Here is a 23,198-nt window from a genome sequence, read left to right on the forward strand (position 1 = left end):
CCTCGCCCTATGGCATCAGGGCAGTACTCTGTCATCAGACGGAGGAAGGGTCAGAGAAACCCATCGGATTCGCCACACGCACGCTGACGAGTGCTGAGAAGGGTTATTCACAGTTAGACAAGGAAGGTCTGGCCATAGTTTTTGCTGTGAAAAGCTTTCATCAGGTCCTCTATGGCTGTCATTTCACCATATGCACTGACCACAAACCCCTGATGAGCCATTTCAGTGAATCAAGATGCATTCCTCCCATGGCTTCAGCAAGGATACAGTGCTGTGCCCTCACACTGTCAGCTTATGAGTACACTATTGTGTAGAGAGCGGGGGAAGGACAATGCAAACGCAGACATGCTCAGCCGTCTCCAGCTACCAGAGATGCCCGCCACAACTGTGGTGCCTCGCGAGATAAGTTTCCTAATGGAGAGATTGTCAAAGTCACCTGTGAATGCCAAACAGATCAAACAGTGGACAGACCGGGATCCTCTACTGGTCCCAACTGAAAAGGATCCTTATGCAGGGCTGGCCTCCCGTCGTAGAGGATGAGGGACTGAGACCTTGTGCAAAGTACAAAACTGAGCTGAGTGTGCAGGATGGCTGCATACTCTTGGGGGTCCATAGTGGTTGTTCTGCCCCCTGGCCGTGCACAAGTCATGGATAAGGTCCTTGAGGCTCACCTGGGTGCCTCCCGAGATGGAAGGTTTAGCCAGATCTGACATCTGGTGGCCTAACATGGATCAGGATGTAGAAACCAAAGTGAGATCATGTTCTGAGTGCCAGATCAACCAGAAGATGGCCCCGTCTGCGCCAATACATCTGTGGGAATGGCCTGACTGCCGTGGTCCAGGCTGCACATAGACTTAGACTTACCTAGACTGCACATAGACTTAGAGAGTAGATTTGCATAAAGCATGTTACTCAAACCATGACTGATGTAATATGTCACACCGCATACAGGCATGTCGATATGGTAAATGTGCAGTATATCATATTACTGCACGCCATTTTGATTGGGGACCAAGAAACACAAGGAAAATATATTGCATTGAAGAATGACACTATAATTAGTTGTCCCAAACAGTTCTCCTTTTAAGCATCCATCTGATCAGAAAATGATGTGGTACCTAACCGCTCTAGTGCAGCATCATTGTCTAATGCAACACTGTGGCAAAAAAATAGAAAATTATGCTCTCTCTTATCGTGCTATAACAGACATGTCCACTTCCCCAAATGGCTATAAAGACATAACTATCATAATAGGATGGTTTGAAGGGAATTCAGCTCCTTCTTCTCACCTCACACTGTCCCTAGTGTGAACCTGCACATTGATCTGGTGCTTCTACTTCCTGTATATAGCTCCACAGTGATCTGGTACTGGTACTTCCTGTATATAGCTCCACATTAATCTGGTACTGGTACTTCCTGTATATAGCACCACATTCATCTGGTAATGGTACTCCCTGTATATAGCTCCACAGTGATCTGGTACTGGTACTTCCTGTATATAGCTCCACAGTGATCTGGTACTGGTACTTCCTGTATATAGCTCCACAGTGATCTGGTACTGGTACTTCCTGTATATAGCACCACATTCATCTGGTAATGGTACTTCCTGTATATAGCTCCACAGTGATCTGGTACTGGTACTTCCTGTATATAGCTCCACAGTGATCTAGTACTTCCTGTATATAGCTCCACAGTGATCTGGTACGGGTACTTCCTGTATATAGCTCCACGGTGATCTGGTACTGCTACTTCCTGTATATAGCTCCACAGTGATCTGGTACTGGTACTTCCTGTATATAGCTCCACAGTGATCTGGTACTGCTACTTCCTGTATATAGCTCCACAGTGATCTGATACGGGTACTTCCTGTATATAACTCCACAGTGATCTGGTACTGCTACTTCCTGTATATAGCTCCACAGTGATTTGGTACTGGTACTTCCTGTATATAGCTCCACAGTGATCTGGTACTGCTACTTCCTGTATATAGCTCCACAGTGATCTGGTACTAGTACTTCCTGTATATAGCTCCACAGTGATCTGGTACTGCTACTTCCTGTATATAGCTCCACAGTGATCTGGTACTGCTACTTCCTGTATATAGCTCCACAGTGATCTGGTACTGCTACTTCCTGTATATAGCTCCATTCTTGTGTATTTTATTCGTCTTGTTCTATTGTTTTAATTGTACTTATTTTTCACTCTGCATCATTGGGAAGGGCTAGTAAGTATGCATTTCACTGTAAATTCTACACCTGGCCCATGTGACAAGTAATGTTTGCTTCAATATAGACTGCTTTGACTGCTCCCTGGTGGTGACAACACGCCTGGAGTATTCTTGGAGTAGGGTGAAACAGTGAAGTTGCTCCTAGACGCTGATCTTGGGTCAGTATTGCATTTCCACCACAAATGGTTAATGTTAGGATTGGGGTAAGGGAAGCTGATTCTAGATTTGTTCCCAACTTCACCCTGGAGCAGGGGTATAATCATTAGTATAAAACGTTTTGCGACGAAAACAGTTTACTCCAAAAGGAAAACGTTTTGCAACGAAAATGAGTTTCTATTGGACAAATTCAGGTAGGTCCCGCCCAGTTTCATTCCTTTTGCTTCCGTTTGGTTCCTAGTGAATACACCCCAGTGTTCTCATCTTGGGGTGAATCTTAATTGTATTTCCTTGATTGCTTTCGTCCGCTCTCCTCAGTCGTGTTCGTCTCAAAAACCATAGCTGTTGCCCTTCAACGCACCTCGGAACCTCTCCTACGATGCATTTTGAGGAGGACAGGAATCAAGAATTAACACTTGTAGATTCTTAGTTTTGAATATGGATATTTTAAGCATGTTGTTTCCCATCCACTAGGTGGAGACAGATCAGAAGCAGTGTTCCAAGTTCTAGGCCAGCAGACGTTCTAGGCCAGCAGAAGTTCTAGGCCAGCAGAAGTTCTAGGCCAGCAGATGTTCTAGGCCAGCGGATGTTCTAGGCCAGCAGAAGTTCTAGGCCAGCAGACGTTCTAGGCCAGCAGAAGTTCTAGGTGAGCAGACAGTAGGGTCGTTACATGGGTTGCTTCCCAAATTGCACCCTATTCCTTATATAGTCCATTAACTTTTACCAAGGTGCACTTTTGTGACGTAGCTTCAGAGGTCTATCTCTCTCAGTTAACTCCAAGCCAGTCAAAGTTATGTGGTTTAAAATGTTCCGTGTATATGCTTACCTACCCAAAAAATTTTCCCAAAAGAGATGTAGATCTATACCATATTTAAAATATAAATTCTAATCAACACTGCACTGTTGACAATTTCCCTGAATGAAGATGAAAAGGTTTGGTGGGAAAAAAAAACACAACAATGTGATTTACTTGAATAAAACTGTATAATTTATTTACAGATCTTTGAACACTTTAATTACACAACTGTATGGTAATAAATGTTTTAAATACATTTTTGGTCAGATAATATTGAATAATTTTGTGTGCAATTACCCATGTATTTAGCGATGTATCACAAACAGCAACCAAATAACTCAAAAATGTTCATACACTCAACATAAGACATGGCTTGAAGATAAATATATTAGTCAATAAATATTCAGAGAACATATTTTCATTTATGAAATATGCTGCAATACAGATACAGAAATATACAGATTGATTTCTAGCCTTTTTTAAACATTTGTAAAATGATAATGATGGAGAAAATAATAAAAATAAAAAATATTAATTTTGTGTACACATTTTATTTTAATACAATCTTCTTAAGTGCTACAAATAATAAAACAAAACAATGAAATAGTGACTTGGGGTAACCCAAAATGTTATATTTGTAGTACATATCTTTATGCAAAGGAAAGATTAGATTCTCAATATCTTTCATTGATTACAGCTCTGGGTTTACATATCAATATTGCTATTTCAAAACGATTGCCTTTGAAGACAATGGGTACATTTCATAGAAACAGTCAAAACAGTCTGGAAAACCAACAGAAAGAAGGCATGAATGAACAACGTTGATATTGTTTGAGAGCATGATGTGGGCTGTATGATTTAATCAAACAAAACAATCAGACATGCTGCTTTCTGTGTAACTGCTCCGTGTCACCCACAGCCACAGTATAAAAGCGATCCCTTGTGAATCATTTTTCCTTTGGCCTTTTTTTTGACACACAACAGCTTTATAGAACCATATTAGAATTGTATATTATATCCGTATATTATAGCTTAGGTGTTGAGGAGGAGGCGAGATGAGTGACTGCAACAAGACAAAAACTAAACAAGAGCTTCTAACGTACAAGTAGTGACTAAACTCGATATAAATCCAATCCTTTGAAGATATCCAAATGTCGTTCTATGAGCGCAGAGAAACCCTGTCACTACGTGGACCTTTATGTGGTCAAAAGGTGACACAGCCCAAGACGGTAAGGATTTATCAGGGGCCTAAGGCTTGGTCTGGTGTATGTTCTAGAAGGCGCAATGTTCTGAACATCGCAGAGAGACATGTATTCTATATAGAACAGACTCTCTATTATGTAGAACAGAGAACTGAGTCAACATTCTATCTGCATTGTTCTAGACTATTGCACCCCATTGAGTATCCCAAGAGAGAACTGTAGTCTAGTTAGTACAGCTTAGCTCAATGAAAGAGTGTGTGACTGTGACGAACTGCCTCCCCTCCAACTGGCAAGGACCCTGCCCCTCCACCCAACCCCGTAAAAAGAACATGAGTTGATGTTTTGGTCCTCTTCCATAACCTTTCATCTGAGTTTGGTGGTTTGTTGACACTTGTTGTCCAAGCTGTATATGCAACGTTTTGTCATAAGAGCAGTAAAGTACAATAAACACATACATAAAGTACATATGCATGTAGACACAGGTATGTGTGTGATTATAAAACAAATCAAATGTATCCTCAAACAACTTGCACAGACCAGAGTCCAGAGGTGAAGAACAACTTACTAGATCAGAAGAAGAAACATCTCACAAACTGGGCCCTGCTAACACAGTTTGTTTCTCTCCAAATGGGTCTCAGGATCCGGACTGACCCTGTCTGGAACCCATGGTACTGTGAGGGCTGGGCCAGCCTACATGTTGATTTGTGGCCTTGCCAAGCCATCCACTGTTACATTCAACCACCGTGAACTTCCACCCATATGTTGTAGCCTGATTCTCTATCTATCTGAGCCTGTAGACTCCGCTGGGGAGGCGTGGCCACGTGTCATGTTGGTTGAGCTGGGCTTATGCTGAGCTGCTGATGACCACAGGAATGAACTGGTTATGTCTGGATGCGCCAGGCAGGCCATATAATTTCAGTAGAAATCTACACCATCACCATCTAGGATGATAACATTCAGAGTTCAGCGAGCGAGAGGCTTAAAAAAAGCAAGGCAACTGAGGTTTTCTTGACTGACCGACCGACCGGTTCGGTACCAAACAGACTGTTTGTTTGAGTCCCTGTTTCTGGGCTCCACACCCCCTCATACCCCCAGACCCTTGTCTGTAGCTTTACTGTTTCCAGATGCATCGTGGGTAGTGTAGTTCAGGGGGTGGAACAGGACCCTGGTCTCTTCTTCCTGGGTGGGGTTCGCTTGACCACTGAACTGTCCTGAGGTGAAGTACCCTCCCTCACCAGGCTCCACCCGCCCACCAGTCCGCCCCTCGCCCCCCTGCCCCAAGGTGAGGCTGGCTAGCAGTAGGCTGCTCTGATACAGAGTCTCCGTCCCCAAGCCCAGCTCATAGTCTGTGCCCTGGTGGATTATGGGTATTCTCTGGCTGAGCACACCACAGCAGGCATCCGAGTCTGCAGCGTGGTGCGCATACTGCACATTCACGGCATAGTCCTCATTATAGCGCCCCCCTGTGGCCCGGTGAACCTTCATCTCCTTGTAGAAGCAATAGGGCAGGCCCTCATAGCTTACCTGCTCCGACGGAGCCAACAGGTGCTCCCCAGGGTGGTAAAAATTCTGCTCTGCCCCCCTCTGACAGCCACGTCCCGAGGAGGCCATAGGCCCCACCCAGTCTGAGTCCTGCCTCTGAAATCCCTGCTGACCTTTGCACTCCATGTTGGGAGGGAGCACCTGGAAACAGCAGCTACACGCCCCTGCTCTTCCCAGGCCATGCTCCCCCCTTGTCTCCTCCCCTGTCTGCCCTCCCTTCCCCATGTCCACTGTGGCTCCCTCTGGAGGCCTGGCTGAGGTAGTGCTAGTGGTGCTGGTGTCCCTGGGTTGTTCCAGTGATGAGTGGCTGCTGCAGCTGGAGAGCTGGTCCCCCACACTGAACCCTGAGGTTCCAGGAAGAGGCTGTGGCTGCAGGCTGTCGCCATTGTGTCCCCCCGAGGGAGCTGGGGTTAGGGAGTCCTCGGCTGTGGAGGGGCAGGCGGTGGAGGCCCCTGCAGACGTGGCCCCTGGCTCCCCTTGCGACCCCCTACAGGGGCTCTTACTGCGGTAGACGTAGGGGTCGTAGTCAGAGCTCAGGGAGCTGCGGAAAGTGGAACAAGAGCCGTATACCCCCTGGTTACTGATCTCTGTACAGTCCAGCATAGAGTCACTGGGGGAACAGTGACAGTGGCCAGAGCTGCTGCTGCTGTCGCTGCCCGGGCAGTCGGCAAGGTAACCACTGCACACCGAGCGGTGGCCATGGTAACAGCCCGGCCCCGAGGCACCGCTCCCTGCCTCAGCCGTCCTGGAGCTGGCGGCCATGTGGAGCACCGTGGGGTAGAGCAGCCCCCCTTGGAAAGCCATGCTGTGGTGGCCCTTGTGGGGCCCGGCACTCCCAGTCACCCCTCCTACACCTGCTGCCCCCTGGGTCCCCTCACCCTGCTGGGGGAAGGTCAGGCCCTGGAGGTAGTAGTGTTGGTACATGGTCTCGTACTGCGAGTAGCAGGCGGCCCGCGAAAAGCTGCGTCCGTGGAACTTAGGCCTCTTGAAGGCGCCGTGACGGGGACCTGGCTGCTGGTACTGGGGGTAGGCGGGGGGGTTGAGGCCCAGGTGCTGGTACTGGGGGTAGGCGGGGGGGTTGAGGCCCAGGTGCTGGTGCTGCAGCTCACAGTGATGGGGGTTGAGTGAGTGTTCCAGGTGTAGGGTTGGGTGGGGGTGGTAGTCCTGGAGGAAGGCCCTGGAGTGGGAAGACTGGGGAGGGTACAGGCCCTGGGGGTCTGAGTGCTGGTCCACTGTCAGCACTGTGATGGGGTTACCATGGGGGTCCATGGAGGTGTGGGTGGGGTAGGCAGTCACCTGCCCAGAACGGTGCACCCTTCCAGGGTAGTGGACAGGCAGGACTACCCTCTGCTGCCGGCTGTAGACTGGGTCCATGCTGACAGCGCCGGGGTTCCCCTTCCTTTGCTCTGAGAAGAGAAGAGGGGTGTAAGAGAGAGTGAGAGTTTGGTTAACGCACGGTGTCAAAGAAACATCTTTCAAAAGTAAGCTTTGTTACAGTTTCATGACAAAGGTATTTTACGTCGATTAAATGAATTGATTAGTCTCTTACTGTTTTACCGGGTTGCATAGTGTGACAAAAGTTAAATATTTGCAGACTGGAAAATTCCTGTCAGATAGCTACAGGCCTCATTCTGACAACAGCGTGTCCCAAATGGAATCTTGTTCCCTATATAGTGCACTACTTTTGACCAGGGCTCATAGGGAACACCAGCTCACCGATGATGTTGTGTCTACAGTGAGGACAGGTGTGGTGTTGGAGGAGCCAAGGGTCCACACACTTCTTATGGAACCTGTGGGCACAGGGGATGACCCGCAGCTCCTGTAGAGGGGTGGGAGAGGAGGAGGGGAAAAGGGGGAGAGGGGGAGGGGAACAGGGGAGAGGAGGAGGGGAACAGGGGGAAAGGGGGAGGGGAACAGGGGGAGGGGAACAGGGGAACAGGGCGAGAGGAACAGGGTAACAGGGGTGAGAGGAACAGGGGAACAGGGGTGAGAGGAACAGGGGAACAGGGGTGAGAGGAACAGGGGAACAGGGGGAGAGGAACAGGGGAACAGGGGAGAGGAACAGGAGGAGAGGAACAGGGGAACAGGGGGAGAGGAACAGGGAAAGAGAGGAACAGGGGGAGAAAAACAGGGGGAGAGTAACAGGGGAACAGGGGGAGAGGAACAGGGGAACAGGGGGAGAGGAACAGGGAAACAGGGGGAGAGGAATAGGGGAACAGGGGGAGAGGGACAGGGGAGAGGAACAGGGGAGAGGAACAGGGGAGAGGAACAGGGGAACAAGGGGAGAGGAACAGGGGGAGAGGCAAAGGGAAACAGAGGAACAGGGGAACAGGGGGAGGAACAGGGGAACAGGGGAGAGGAACAGGGGAACAGGGGGAGAGGAACAGGGGGAGAGGAACAGGGGAACAGGGGGAGAGGAACAGGGGAACAGGGGAGAGGAACAGGGGGAGAGGAACAGGGAAACAGAGGAACAGGGAAACAGAGGAACAGGGGTAGAAAAACAGGGGGAGAGGAGGAGAGGAACAAGGGGAGAATAACAGAGGGGAGAGTAACAGGGGAACAGGGGGAGAGGAACAGGGGAACAGGGGAGAGGAACAGGGGGACAGGGGAGAGGAACAGGGGGACAGGGGGAGAGGAACAGGGGACAGGGGGAGAGAAACAGGGGGAAGGAAGAGGGGAACAGGGGAAGAGGAACAGGGGAACAGGGGGAGAGGAACAGAGGAAGAGGAGGAGAGGGGTAGGGGGACAGGGGGAGAGAAGGAGAAGGGGAGGGGACCAGTTAAGGTTAGTAAAGGCTGACAATATCTAAGGACATGATTGGTGTTTGATGGGTGAACGGCTAACAGCTACCAGCACAGCAGCAAGGTTTCTCTTGTTCACATTATTATACAGCAACACTGAACAACTCTCCCTCCATCTCTATCCCCCTACCCCTTCCTCCCCCGTCTCTTTCTCTCTCTCTCTCTCTCTCTCTCTCTCTCTCTCTCTCTCTCTCTCTCTCTCTCTCTCTCTCTCTCTCCTCCCCCTCCCCTCCCCCTCCCCCCTCCTTCCTCGCCCCCTCTCTTTCTCTCTTTCTCTCGCTCCCCCCCCTCCCTCCTCCCCCTCTCTCCTTCCTCGCCCCCTCTATTTCTCTCGCTCTCCCCCACTCTCCTCCCTACCCCCTCTCTCTCTCTCTCTCTCCCTCCTCCCTCTCCCCCTCCTCCCCTCCTTCCCTAACCCTCTGACCTCTCTACCTCCTTCCCACCCACCCTTGCTCCCTCCCTCGATTAGGGTCCAGAATACATATTTCTACAGACTTCTTAAACCAAATTCAGCTTCTGACCATGCTTTTTTGTTCCTGAAGCTAACCCCTTTCTGGCCACTGTTTTTCTGAACAGTGTGTGTGTGTGTTTCTATGAAGTGTGTGTGTGTGTTCGTCTAGTACCTCTCCTTCTAAGTACTTCTCCAGACAGATGGCACAGTCAGAGGTGGAGCTACTGGTCAGTGAATCAGACGCTCCGTAGCTGCTCTCACGCTGACCCTTGACCTTGGCCTTGAACTTCCTGGTCTCCATCTTCTCCAGGGCCTGGATGGCCATCCTATTCATAGAACTCTGCAGAGGTGGAGGAGAGAGGAGAGGGGGGGACGGAGGGTTAGACTGGGGTGATACACAGGTATGCAGTGTTGCTGGGGATGGATGTGGGGGGAGGAAAGAAGGTTGGTGGCTGGGGAGGGGAGCAGAGGACAGAAGGTTGGTGGCTGGGGAGGGGAGCAGAGGACAGAGAGTTGGTGGCTGGGGAGAGGAGCAGAGGACAGAGAGTTGGTGGCTGGGGAGGGGAGCAGAGGACAGAAGGTTGGTGGCTGGGGAGGGGAGCAGAGGACAGAGAGTTGGTGGCTGGGGAGAGGAGCAGAGGACAGAGAGTTGGTGGCTGGGGAGGGGAGCAGAGGACAGAGAGTTGGTGGCTGGGGAGAGGAGCAGAGGACAGAAGGTTGGTGGCTGGGGAGGGGAGCAGAAGACAGAGAGTTGGTGGCTGTGGAGGGGAGCAGAGGACAGAGAGTTGGTGGCTGGGGAGAGGAGCAGAGGACAGAGAGTTGGTGGCTGGGGAGAGGGGCAGAGGACAGAGAGTTGGTGGCTGGGGAGGGGAGCAGAGGACAGAGAGTTGGTGGCTGGGGAGGGGAGCAGAGGACAGAAGGTTGGTGGCTGGAGGAGGGGAGGGGAGCAGAGGACAGAGAGTTGGTGGCTGGGGAGAGGAGCAGAGGACAGAGAGTTGGTGGCTGGGGAGAGGAGCAGAAGACAGAGAGTTGGTGGCTGGGGAGGGGGGCAGAGGACAGAAGGTTGGTGGCTGGGGAGGGGAGCAGAGGACAGAGAGTTGGTGGCTGGGGAGAGGAGCAGAGGACAGAGAGTTGGTGGCTGGGGAGAGGAGCAGAGGACAGAAGGTTGGTGGCTGGGGAGGGGAGCAGAGGACAGAGAGTTGGTGGCTGGGGAGAGGAGCAGAGGACAGAGAGTTGGTGGCTGGGGAGAGGAGCAGAAGACAGAGAGTTGGTGGCTGGGGAGAGGAGCAGAGGACAGAGTTGGTGGCTGGGGAGGGGAGCAGAGGACAGAAGGTTGGTGGCTGGGGAGGGGAGCAGAGGACAGAGAGTTGGTGGCTGGGGAGAGGAGCAGAGGACAGAGAGTTGGTGGCTGGGGAGGGGAGCAGAGGACAGAGAGTTGGTGGCTGGGGAGAGGAGCAGAAGACAGAGAGTTGGTGGCTGTGGAGAGGAGCAGAAGACAGAGAGTTGGTGGCTAGGGAGAGGAGCAGAGGACAGAGAGTTGGTGGCAGAGGACAGAGAGTTGGTGGCTGGGGAGAGGAGCAGAGGAGCAGGTGCAGAGGAGAGAGTTGGTGGCTGGGGAGAAGAGCAGAAGACAGAGAGTTGGTGGCTGGGGAGAGGTGCAGAAGACAGAGAGTTGGTGGCTGGGGAGAGGTGCAGAGGACAGAAGGTTGGTGGCTGGGGAGAGGTGCAGAGGACAGAGAGTTGGTGGCTGGGGAGAGGAGCAGAAGACAGAGATTTGGTGGCTGGGGAGAGGTGCAGAGGACAGAAGGTTGGTGGCTGGGGAGGGGAGCAGAGGACAGAGAGTTGGTGGCTGGGGAGAGGGGCAGAGGACAGAGAGTTGGTGGCTGGGGAGAGGAGCAGAGGACAGAGAGTTGGTGGCTGGGGAGAGGAGCAGAAGACAGAAGGTTGGTGGCTGGGGAGGGGAGCAGAGGACAGAGAGTTGGTGGCTGGGGAGAGGGGCAGAGGACAGAGAGTTGGTGGCTGGGGAGAGGAGCAGAGAGTTGGTGGCTGGGGACAGAGAGTTGGTGGCTGGGGAGAGGAGCAGAAGACAGAGAGTTGGTGGCTGGGGAGAGGAGAGGGAGCAGAGAGACAGAGAGTTGGTGGCTGGGGAGAGGAGCAGAGGACAGAAGAGTTGGTGGCTGGGGAGAGGGAGCAGAGGACAGAGAGTTGGTGGCTGGGGAGAGGAGCAGAGGACAGAGAGTTGGTGGCTGGGGAGAGGAGCAGAGGACAGAGAGTTGGTGGCTGGGGAGAGGAGCAGAAGACAGAGAGTTGGTGGCTGGGGAGAGGAGCAGACAGACAGAGAGTTGGGCTGGGGAGAGGAGCAGAGGGAGAGGAGAGTAGAGGACAGAGAGTTGGTGGCTGGGGAGAGGAGCAGAGGACAGAGAGTTGGTGGCTGGGGAGAGGAGCAGAAGACAGAGAGTTGGTGGCTGGGGAGAGGTGCAGAAGACAGAGAGTTGGTGGCTGGGGAGAGGTGCAGAGGACAGAGAGTTGGTGGCTGGGGAGAGGAGCAGAGGACAGAGAGTTGGTGGCTGGGGAGAGGAGCAGAGGACAGAAAGTTGGTGGCTGGGGAGAGGCGCAGAGGACAGAGAGTTGGTGGCTGGAGAGAGGAGCAGAGGACAGAGAGTTGGTGGCTGGGGAGAGGGGCAGCAGACGGAGAGTTGGTGGCTGAGGAGAGGAGCAGAAGACAGAGAGTTGGTGGCTGGAGAGAGGAGCAGAGGACAGAGAGTTGGTGGCTGGGGAGAGGAGCAGAGGACAGAGGACAGAGAGTTGGTGGCTGGGGAGAGGAGCAGAGGACAGAGAGTTGGTGGCTGGGGAGAGGAGCAGAGGACAGAGAGTTGGTGGCTGGGGAGAGGGGCAGCAGACGGAGAGTTGGTGGCTGAGGAGAGGAGCAGAAGACAGAGAGTTGGTGGCTGGAGAGAGGAGCAGAGGACAGGGAGTTGGTGGCTGAGGAGAGGTGCAGAGGACAGAGAGTTGGTGGCTGGGGAGAGGAGCAGAAGACAGAGAGTTGGTGGCTGGGGAGAGGAGCAGAGGACAGAGGACAGAGAGTTGGTGGCTGGGGAGAGGAGAAGAGGACAGAGAGTTGGTGGCTGGGGAGAGGAGCAGAGGTCTAGAGTTGGTGGCTGGGGAGAGGAGCAGAGGACAGAGGACAGAGAGTTGGTGGCTGGGGAGAGGAGTAGAGGACAGAGGACAGAGAGTTGGTGGCTGGGGAGAGGAGCAGAAGACAGAGAGTTGGTGGCTGGGGAGAGGAGCAGAGGACAGAGAACAGAGAGTTGGTGGCTGGGGAGAGGGGCAGAGGACAGAGGACAGAGAGTTGGTGGCTGGGGAGGGGGGCAGAGGACAGAGAGTTGGTGGCTGGGGAGAGGAGCAGAGGACAGAGAGTTGGTGGCTGGGGAGAGGAGCAGAGGACAGTGAGTTGGTGGCTGGGGAGAGGAGCATAAGACAGAGAGTTGGTGGCTGGGGAGAGGACAGAGGAGGGCAGAGAGTTGGTGGCTGGGGAGAGTTGGTGGCAGAGAGTTGGTGGCTGGGGAGAGGAGCAGAGGACAGAGAGTTGGTGGCTGGGGAGAGGAGCAGAGGACAGAGAGTTGGTGGCTGGGGAGAGGAGCAGAGGACAGAGAGTTGGTGGCTGGGGAGAGGAGCAGAGGACAGAGAGTTGGTGGCTGGGGAGAGGTGCAGAGGACAGAGAGTTGGTGGCTGGGGAGAGGAGCAGAAGACAGAGAGTTGGTGGCTGGGGAGAGGAGCAGAGGACAGAGAGTTGGTGGCTGGGGAGAGGAGCAGAAGACAGAGAGTTGGTGGCTGGGTAGAGGACAGAGAGTTGGTGGCTGGAGAGAGGAGCAGCAGACAGAGAGTTGGTGGCTGGGGAGAGGAGCAGAGGAGCAGAGGAGCAGAGGAGCAGAGGACAGAGAGTTGGTGGCTGTGGAGAGGAGCAGAGGACAGAGAGTTGGTGGCTGGGGAGAGTGGGACGGTTTATAACAATATCTGTAGTGTAGTAGAAACCATGTGTTTCATCCACTTCTTTCTGGTCCGAGCATAACTATGAGCCTATCCTCCTACTTAAAGTGGCAGCAGCCACCATTGATATACAGGTGCATGTACAGGTGCACCACTGATATACAGCGTGTCCTCAGCATGCCCGTATCAACTTCAATATATCTACATCATTTTCCTTCCTCGTTATGCCATCTATTTTGTGAAGTGCACTAGTCCCTCCTGCAGCAAAGCACCCCCATAAAATTATGCTGCCAACCCCGTGCTTCACGGTTGGGATGGTGATCTTCGGCTTGCAAGCATCCCCCTTTTTCCTCCAAACATAACGATGGTCATTATAGCCAAACAGTTATATTTTTGTTTACATTTACATTTCAGTCATTTAGCAGACGCTCTTATCCAGAGCGACTTACAAATTGGTGCATTCACCTTATGTTTCATCAGACCAGAGGACATTTCTCCAAAAAGTAGGATAGTTGTCCCCATGTGCAGTTGCAAACCAGTTGCAAACCGTGAAGGAGTGCCTCCTTCACTCACGCCGCCAAACTTACCCTTGTAAAACTGACTATCCTACCGATCCTCGACTTCGGCGATGTCATCTACAAAATAGCTTCCAATACTCTACTCAGCAAACAGGATGCAGTCTATCACAGTGCCATCCGTTTTGTTACCAAATCACCTTATACCACCCACCACTGCGACCTGTATGCTCTAGTCGGCTGGCCCTCGCTACATGTTCGTCGCCAGACCCACTGGCTCCAGGACATCTATAAGTCTATGCTAGGTAAAGCTCCGCCTTATCTCAGCTCACTGGTCACGATAACAACACCCACCCGTAGCACACGTTCCAGCAGGTAAATCTCACTGGTCATCCCCAAAGCCAACACCCCATTTGGCCGCCTTTCATTCCAGTTCTCTGCTGCCAGTGACTGGAACGAATGGCAAAAATCGCTGAAGTTGGAGACTTATTTCCCTCACCAACTTTAAACATCAGCTATCTGAGCAGCTAACCAATCGCTGCAGCTGTACATAGTCCATCAGTAAATAGCCCACTCAATCTACCTACCTCATCCCCATACTGTTTTTATTTTATTTACTTTTCTGCTCTTTTGCACACCAGTATCTCTACTTGCACATCATCATCTTGCTCATTTATCACTCCAGTGTTAATCTGCTAAATTGTAATTATTCGCTCCTATGGCCTATTTATTGCCTACCTCCTCATGCCTTTTGCACACACTGTATATAGACTTCCTTTTTTTCTACTGTGTCATTGACTTGTTTATTGTGTTATTGGCTTGTTTACTGTTTATTCCATGTGTAACTTTGTTGTGTTGTCTGTGTCACACTGCTATGCTTAATCTTTGCCAATCTTTTCGCAGTTGTAAATGAGAAATTGTTCTCAACTAGCCTACCTGGTTAAATAAAGGTGTTCTCAACTAGCCTACCTGGTTAAATAAAGGTGTTCTCAACTAGCCTACCTGGTTAAATAAAGGTGTTCTCAACTAGCCTACCTGGTTGAATAAAGGTGTTCTCAACTAGCCTACCTGGTTAAATAAAGGTGTTCCCAACTAGCCTACCTGGTTAAATAAAGGTGTTCCCAACTAGCCTACCTGGTTAAATAAAGGTGTTCTCAACTAGCCTACCTGGTTGAATAAAGGTGTTCTCAACTAGCCTACCTGGTTGAATAAAGGTGTTCTCAACTAGCCTACCTGGTTAAATAAAGGTGTTCTCAACTAGCCTACCTGGTTAAATAAAGGTGTTCTCAACTAGCCTACCTGGTTAAATAAAGGTGTTCTCAACTAGCCTACCTGGTTAAATAAAGGTGTTCTCAACTAGCCTACCTGGTTAAATAAAGGTGTTCTCAACTAGCCTACCTGGTTAAATAAAGGTGTTCTCAACTAGCCTACCTGGTTGAATAAAGGTGTTCTCAACTAGCCTACCTGGTTGAATAAAGGTGTTCTCAACTAGCCTACCTGGTTAAATAAAGGTGTTCTCAACTAGCCTACCTGGTTAAATAAAGGTGTTCTCAACTAGCCTACCTGGTTAAATAAAGGTGTTCTCAACTAGCCTACCTGGTTAAATAAAGGTGTTCTCAACTAGCCTACCTGGTTAAATAAAGGTGTTCTCAACTAGCCTACCTGGTTAAATAAAGGTGTTCTCAACTAGCCTACCTGGTTAAATAAAGGTGTTCTCAACTAGCCTACCTGGTTAAATAAAGGTGTTCTCAACTAGCCTACCTGGTTAAATAAAGGTGTTCTCAACTAGCCTACCTGGTTAAATAAAGGTGTTCTCAACTAGCCTACCTGGTTAAATAAAGGTGTTCTCAACTAGCCTACCTGGTTAAATAAAGGTGTTCTCAACTAGCCTACCTGGTTAAATAAAGGTGTTCTCAACTAGCCTACCTGGTTAAATAAAGGTGTTCTCAACTAGCCTACCTGGTTAAATAAAGGTGTTCTCAACTAGCCTACCTGGTTAAATAAAGGTGTTCTCAACTAGCCTACCTGGTTAAATAAAGGTGTTCTCAACTAGCCTACCTGGTTAAATAAAGGTGTTCTCAACTAGCCTACCTGGTTAAATAAAGGTGTTCTCAACTAGCCTACCTGGTTAAATAAGGGTGTTCTCAACTAGCCTACCTGGTTAAATAAAGGTGTTCTCAACTAGCCTACCTGGTTAAATAAAGGTGTTCTCAACTAGCCTACCTGGTTAAATAAAGGTGTTCTCAACTAGCCTACCTGGTTAAATAAAGGTGTTCTCAACTAGCCTACCTGGTTAAATAAAGGTGTTCTCAACTAGCCTACCTGGTTAAATAAAGGTGTTCTCAACTAGCCTACCTGGTTAAATAAAGGTGTTCTCAACTAGCCTACCTGGTTAAATAAAGGTGTTCTCAACTAGCCTACCTGGTTAAATAAAGGTGTTCTCAACTAGCCTACCTGGTTAAATAAAGGTGTTCTCAACTAGCCTACCTGGTTAAATAAAGGTGTTCTCAACTAGCCTACCTGGTTAAATAAAGGTGTTCTCAACTAGCCTACCTGGTTAAATAAAGGTGTTCTCAACTAGCCTACCTGGTTAAATAAAGGTGTTCTCAACTAGCCTACCTGGTTAAATAAAGGTGTTCTCAACTAGCCTACCTGGTTAAATAAAGGTGTTCTCAACTAGCCTACCTGGTTAAATAAAGGTGTTCTCAACTAGCCTACCTGGTTAAATAAAGGTGTTCTCAACTAGCCTACCTGGTTAAATAAAGGTGTTCTCAACTAGCCTACCTGGTTAAATAAAGGTGTTCTCAACTAGCCTACCTGGTTAAATAAAGGTGTTCTCAACTAGCCTACCTGGTTAAATAAAGGTGTTCTCAACTAGCCTACCTGGTTAAATAAAGGTGTTCTCAACTAGCCTACCTGGTTAAATAAAGGTGTTCTCAACTAGCCTACCTGGTTAAATAAAGGTGTTCTCAACTAGCCTACCTGGTTAAATAAAGGTGTTCTCAACTAGCCTACCTGGTTAAATAAAGGTGTTCTCAACTAGCCTACCTGGTTAAATAAAGGTGTTCTCAACTAGCCTACCTGGTTAAATAAAGGTGTTCTCAACTAGCCTACCTGGTTAAATAAAGGTGTTCTCAACTAGCCTACCTGGTTAAATAAAGGTGTTCTCAACTAGCCTACCTGGTTAAATAAAGGTGTTCTCAACTAGCCTACCTGGTTAAATAAAGGTGTTCTCAACTAGCCTACCTGGTTAAATAAAGGTGTTCTCAACTAGCCTACCTGGTTAAATAAAGGTGTTCTCAACTAGCCTACCTGGTTAAATAAAGGTGTTCTCAACTAGCCTACCTGGTTAAATAAAGGTGTTCTCAACTAGCCTACCTGGTTAAATAAAGGTGTTCTCAACTAGCCTACCTGGTTAAATAAAGGTGTTCTCAACTAGCCTACCTGGTTAAATAAAGGTGTTCTCAACTAGCCTACCTGGTTAAATAAAGTGAAATAAAATAATAATAATACAAATAATCTGTCTGTTTTATGGTGGTTTTGGAGGAGTGGCTTCTTCCTTGCTGAGCGGCCTTTCTGGTTATGATGATATGGGACTCGTTTTACTGTGGATATAGATACTTTTGTACCTGTTTCCTCCAGCATCTTCACAAGGTCCTTTGCTGTTGTTCTGGGTTTGATTTGCACTTTTTTGCACCAAAGTACGTTCATCTCTAGGAGACAGAACGCGGTATGACGGCTGCGTGGTCCCAAGGTGTTTATACTTGCATACTATTGTTTATACAGATGAACGTGGTACCTTCGGGCATTTGGAAATTGCTCCCAAGGATGAACCAGACTTGTGGAGGTCTACAGTTTTTTTCTGAGGTCTTGGCTGATTTCTTTTGATTTTCCCATGATGTCAAGCAATGAGGCACTGAGTTTGAAGGTAGGCCTTGAAATACATCCACAGGTACATCTCCAATTGACTCAAATTATGTCAATTAGCCTATCAGAAGCTTCTAAAGCCATTACATTATTTTCTGGAATTTTCCAAACTGTTTAAAGGCACAGTCAACTTAGTGTATGTAAACTTCTGACCCACTGGAATTGTGATACATTGAATTATAAGTGAAATCATCTGTCTGTAAACAATTGTTGGAAAAATGACAAAGTAGATGTCCTAACCGACTTGCCAAAACTATAGTTTGTTAACAAGAAATTTGTGGAGTGGTTGAAAAACTAGTTTTAATGACTCCAACCTAAGTGTATGTAAACTTCCGATTTCAACTGTATGTATATGTGTATGTGTATGTGTGTGTGTCTGTGTGTGTGTGTGTCTGTGTGTGTGTGTCTGTTTGCGTGTGTGTGTGTGTGTGTGTGTGTGTGTGTGTGTGTGTGTGTGTGTGTGTGTGTGTGTGTGTGTGTGTGTGTGTGTGTGTGTGTGTGTGTGTGTGTGTGTGTGTGTGCGTGTGTGTGTGTCTGTGTGTGTGTGTGTGTGTCCTCACCTGGCTTCTTCTCTGTTTTAGTTTGATCTTGATGAGCAGCACGAGGCAGACCAGAGACACCACTATGAAGAAGGCCAGGAAGATCCCCATGTCAAAGTACTCTGTAGGCTGCTGTAGGGAGAAACACACCGGGGAGAGACTCCACTCAATTAGATATATACAACCAGGAAGAAACCACGCACACGCACACACACATGCACACGCACGCACACACACACACACACACACACACACACACACACACACACACACACACACACACACACACACACACACACACACACACACACACACACACACACACACACACACACACACACACACACACACACACACACACACACACACACACACACACACACACGACTTCTGCTACTTATTCCTACACAATGTCTATTAATTATTGCCCAATTGCCAGGCACATACATTTCCTATTTCAATTCGTTCCGCCTTGTATTATATTTGTGCCAAAAATGTATCCTATTTTTTTGTGTTTTTTACAATCACTTTGGCACTAATTTCAGAGCCATTTAGTCATTTTTCAAAACTATAAACTCAAAACAGTCATCACTTGTAACACAAGCTGTCCAACATTCAAAACATTACATTGTGCATTCATATCTTTAAAGAAACCTTGCGCTTGCAGAATCATTGGTTCAAATAACTAATTTATCATGAAATACCATAGGAACGTTAATTTAGATCACCCACACACAAGATACCGACAGTGTCACTGTGTAGTTGTTTGTTCAATCATTAAATATTGTAGTACAAAATATGTGATACATGTTTCATTATGGTACTACACGTAAATACATCACTGTAAAAGGACTAGTAGAGAGAATACTACAGACACAGTGGAATCATTGAACAAAATCTGACATTTATTGATGAAATACAATAAAATCACAACAAAGGTTTCTTTGAATCAAAGCAAGAATAATTAGCTACAAAAAAAGAAAAAACTACAGTAAAACATCAACTGCAGTGTTCCTCACCTGGCTTACTGTAAAACATCACTGCAGTGTTCCTCACCTGGTTTACTGTAAAACATCAACTGCAGTGTTCCTCACCTGGCTTACTGTAAAACATCACTGCAGTGTTCCTCACCTGGCTTACTGTAAAACATCAACCTTCAGTGTTCCTCACCTGGCTTACTGTAAAACATCACTGCAGTGTTCCTCACCTGGCTTACTGTAAAACATCAACTGCAGTGTTCCTCACCTGGCTTACTGTAAAACATCACTGCAGTGTTCCTCACCTGGCTTACTGTAAAACATCAACTGCAGTGTTCCTCACCTGGCTTACTGTAAAACATCACTGCAGTGTTCCTCACCTGGCTTACTGTAAAACATCAACTGCAGTGTTCCTCACCTGGCTTACTGTAAAACATCAACTGCAGTGTTCCTCACCTGGCTTACTGTAAAACATCAACTGCAGTGTTCCTCACCTGGCTTACTGTAAAACATCACCTGCAGTGTTCCTCACCTGGCTTACTGTAAAACATCAACTGCAGTGTTCCTCACCTGGCTTACTGTAAAACATCACCTGCAGTGTTCCTCACCTGGCTTACTGTAAAACATCAACTGCAGTGTTCCTCACCTGGCTTACTGTAAAACATCACTGCAGTGTTCCTCACCTGGCTTACTGTAAAACATCAACTGCAGTGTTCCTCACCTGGCTTACTGTAAAACATCAACTGCAGTGTTCCTCACCTGGCTTACTGTAAAACATCACTGCAGTGTTCCTCACCTGGCTTACTGTAAAACATCAACTGCAGTGTTCCTCACCTGGCTTACTGTAAAACATCAACTGCAGTGTTCCTCACCTGGCTTACTGTAAAACATCAACTGCAGTGTTCCTCACCTGGCTTACTGTAAAAAGCTAAACAAAGGGTTGATTACTGTACTTCTATATTTACATCAACCCTGTCTTGTGGATTTGGCCACAGGTTCTCATCCACATCACAATGGGTGTTTTCATTAGCCAAACATCTTGGGAAGAATCTTCAGGCGAATCCAGGCCTGACACTGGTCTGCCGTGATGTCATTGCATGCGTCATCCATGACACCATGTGGAACCTGACATTATCCCATCAGCCCAGACCTGATTTAGCTCATAAAGGAAGGTTACAAGGAGAGCTGCATTATATGATCCAATACGAGGTCTGCGTCCAACCACACCATCTTCTGATATAGCCGCACACATGGTGATGTTAACCCCACGTTGTCCAGGTACTTGGATGGTTGCCTGCTGGCAAATTAAATTCCGACCACTCCTCCTTGTCTTGGCCAGGCCTCATCCAAAAATAGCAATTTGTGACGGTTTTCATCAGCATCCAGCTCCATCACCCTCTAAAAATACATTTTGGAAAGAGAATTACAGATTACAATGATGTAGAATTTTTCACAACAGGCATCTTGAAACTGAACATACCCGAACATACTCAGTCCTCAGTTGCTTCACTCTGTCAGCATTTCTTTCAGAAGGCACATGGTATAGCTGTTTTAGAGACACCTGGGGCCTTTTCAACATGTGTGCAATAGTCAGAAAACTGATGGCTTCCACATTGTTGAACATGTCATCATTGTCCAAGATGTGCTGCCGAATTTCTTTAAAGCGAATGTTATTTCTGGCCCGAACCAAATTGACCACAGCCCGCTCTTATTGGTCAGTCCTAATTTAGCCTCTGCCTCCTCTATTTGGCCTAGTCTCAATTATTCAGGGAAAATGACAGTAAGAACGCATTTACTCACATCACCTACTCTGTGGTACACATTGGAATGCAGTATATAGTCATTTGACAATTGAGAGTAGCCTAATGTTTAGTGCATTCTGAAGACTAACCAGTTCTCATTGCGGAAAGTTCTGATGATTGAGGCCACGGTTGATCTTCTGAGGTTTGGTTGAATCATTGTAGCTGCCTCAGTAGTTGTCATGATTTACGGCATGTTCTAGAACTATGCTCGGATTTCAATGGACACTCTTTGCTGTTGCTCCCGCTGTCTTGGTCCGTGGCCTTGTCCTCTACCACTTTCCCCCACAGCTCTCAGAAGGGGTTCTTGGTCCGTGGCCTTGTCCTCTACCACTTTCCCCCACAGCTCTCAGAAGGGGTTCTTGGTCCGTGGCCTTGTCCTCTACCACTTTCCCCCACAGCTCTCAGAAGGGGTTCTTGGTCCGTGGCCTTGTCCTCTACCACTTTCCCCCACAGCTCTCAGAAGGGGTTCTTGGTCCGTGGCCTTGTCCTCTACCACTTTCCCCCACAGCTCTCAGAAGGGGTTCTTGGTCCGTGGCCTTGTCCTCTACCACTTTCCCCCACAGCTCTCAGAAGGGGTTCTTGGTCCGTGGCCTTGTCCTCTACCACTTTCCCCCACAGCTCTCAGAAGGGTTCTTGGTCCGTGGCCTTGTCCTCTACCACTTTCCCCACAGCTCTCAGAAGGGGTTCTTGGTCCGTGGCCTTGTCCTCTACCACGTTCCCCCACAGCTCTCAGAAGGGGTTCTTGGTCCGTGGCCTTGTCCTCTACCACTTTCCCCCACAGCTCTCAGAAGGGGTTCTAGGTCCGTGGCCTTGTCCTCTACCACGTTCCCCCACAGCTCTCAGAAGGGATTCTTGGTCCGTGGCCTTGTCCTCTACCACGTTCCCCCACAGCTCTCAGAAGGGATTCTTGGTCCGTGGCCTTGTCCTCTACCACGTTCCCCCACAGCTCTCAGAAGGGATTCTAGGTCCGTGGCCTTGTCCTCTACCACGTTCCCCCACAGCTCTCAGAAGGGATTCTTGGTCCGTGGCCTTGTCCTCTACCACGTTCCCCAACACCTCTCAAACGAGGCCCACGACCACCTCTCAGAAGGGGTGCTTGGTCCGTGGCCTTGTCCTCTACCACTTTCCCCAACACCTCTCAAACGAGGCCCACGACAACCTCTCAGAAGGGGTGCTTGGTCCGTGGCCTTGTCCTCTACCACGTTCCCCAACACCTCTCAAACAAGGCCCACGACCACCTCTCAGAAGGGGTGCTTGGTCCGTGGCCTTGTCCTCTACCACTTTCCCCAACACCTCTCAAACGAGGCCCACGACCACCTCTCAGAAGGGGTGCTTGGTCCGTGGCCTTGTCCTCTACCACGTTCCCCAACACCTCTCAAACGAGGCCCACGACCACCTCTCAGAAGGGGTGCTTGGTCCGTGGCCTTGTCCTCTACCACGTTCCCCAACACCTCTCAAACGAGGCCCACGACCACCTCTCAGGTGGCCTAGGACATCACTGGGGCCAAGCTTCCTGCCATCCAGGACCTATATAATAGGCAGTGTCAGAGGAAAGCCCATTAAATTGTCAGAGACTCCAGTCACCCAAGTTGTAGATTGTTTTCTCTGCTACCGCAGAAGGCTCCTCAACAGCTTCTACCCCCAAGCCATTAGACTGCTGAACAAGTCCTGAAAATCACCACCGGACAGTTTACATTGACCCCCCCCCCTTCTTGTACACTGCTGCTACTCGCTGTTTGTTTCTATGCATAGTCACTTTGCCCCCACCTACACACCCACCTTATTTTAGTCTACCTGGTAAATATTTTCTTGTATTCGGAGCATGTGACAAATACAGTTTGATTTGGATTGGTGTCAATGGATCTCGTTATCCTGAAAATTTCATGATCTAAATATGGAATATTTTTTGTCCGTTTTTAAAACTATGCATTTAGAGGAATCCAACAGGTACTTATCATTTTGAGCAGTTGTATCAATTTATAGTTAGATCATTGTAATGAAATGAATAGACAGTCATCTCAGATGTAATGTGTGAATTGTCATGTTGAACAGTTGATTTTAGTTCAATGAACAAATTATCTTAGCTTTATGTGTATTGTATCCAAGCAATTGGAAAAAGGGTTAAGAGTTTTGAAAAATGTGCATTTTGATCATCGGTTGTGAGATTTGTGTCTAGAGTTTTGAAAAATGACATCAAGGTTCTGAAATTAGTGCCAAGATGATTGTAAAAAACTGTAATGACTTGCCAATTGTCACTGTTATTTTATCACATCTCT

General features: G+C 48.6%; 1 protein-coding gene across 2 annotated transcripts in view; it reads right to left on the bottom strand.

Moving 5' to 3' along the window:
• Window positions 1-3,354: 3,354 nt before the first annotated feature.
• The window catches only part of LOC124036599 (E3 ubiquitin-protein ligase znrf3-like), a 197,215-nt gene continuing 177,371 nt past the window's right edge, over window positions 3,355-23,198 (bottom strand). Inside the window, exons 5-8 of one of the 2 annotated variants that reach the window (XM_046351372.1) lie at window positions 18,165-18,272; window positions 9,348-9,515; window positions 7,640-7,742; window positions 3,355-7,329 (exon numbers count right to left, since the gene is read on the bottom strand). In XM_046351372.1, the coding sequence (XP_046207328.1) occupies window positions 5,465-7,329; window positions 7,640-7,742; window positions 9,348-9,515; window positions 18,165-18,272 (2,244 nt within the window). In that variant the 3' untranslated portion in view covers window positions 3,355-5,464. Of the gene's footprint in view, window positions 7,330-7,639; window positions 7,743-9,347; window positions 9,516-18,164; window positions 18,276-23,198 lie in introns of both variants that reach the window. The other variant, XM_046351370.1, reaches the window with a different exon arrangement.

The sequence above is a fragment of the Oncorhynchus gorbuscha genome, linkage group LG05, assembly GCF_021184085.1.
Source record: "Oncorhynchus gorbuscha isolate QuinsamMale2020 ecotype Even-year linkage group LG05, OgorEven_v1.0, whole genome shotgun sequence".
NCBI lineage: Eukaryota > Metazoa > Chordata > Actinopteri > Salmoniformes > Salmonidae > Oncorhynchus > Oncorhynchus gorbuscha.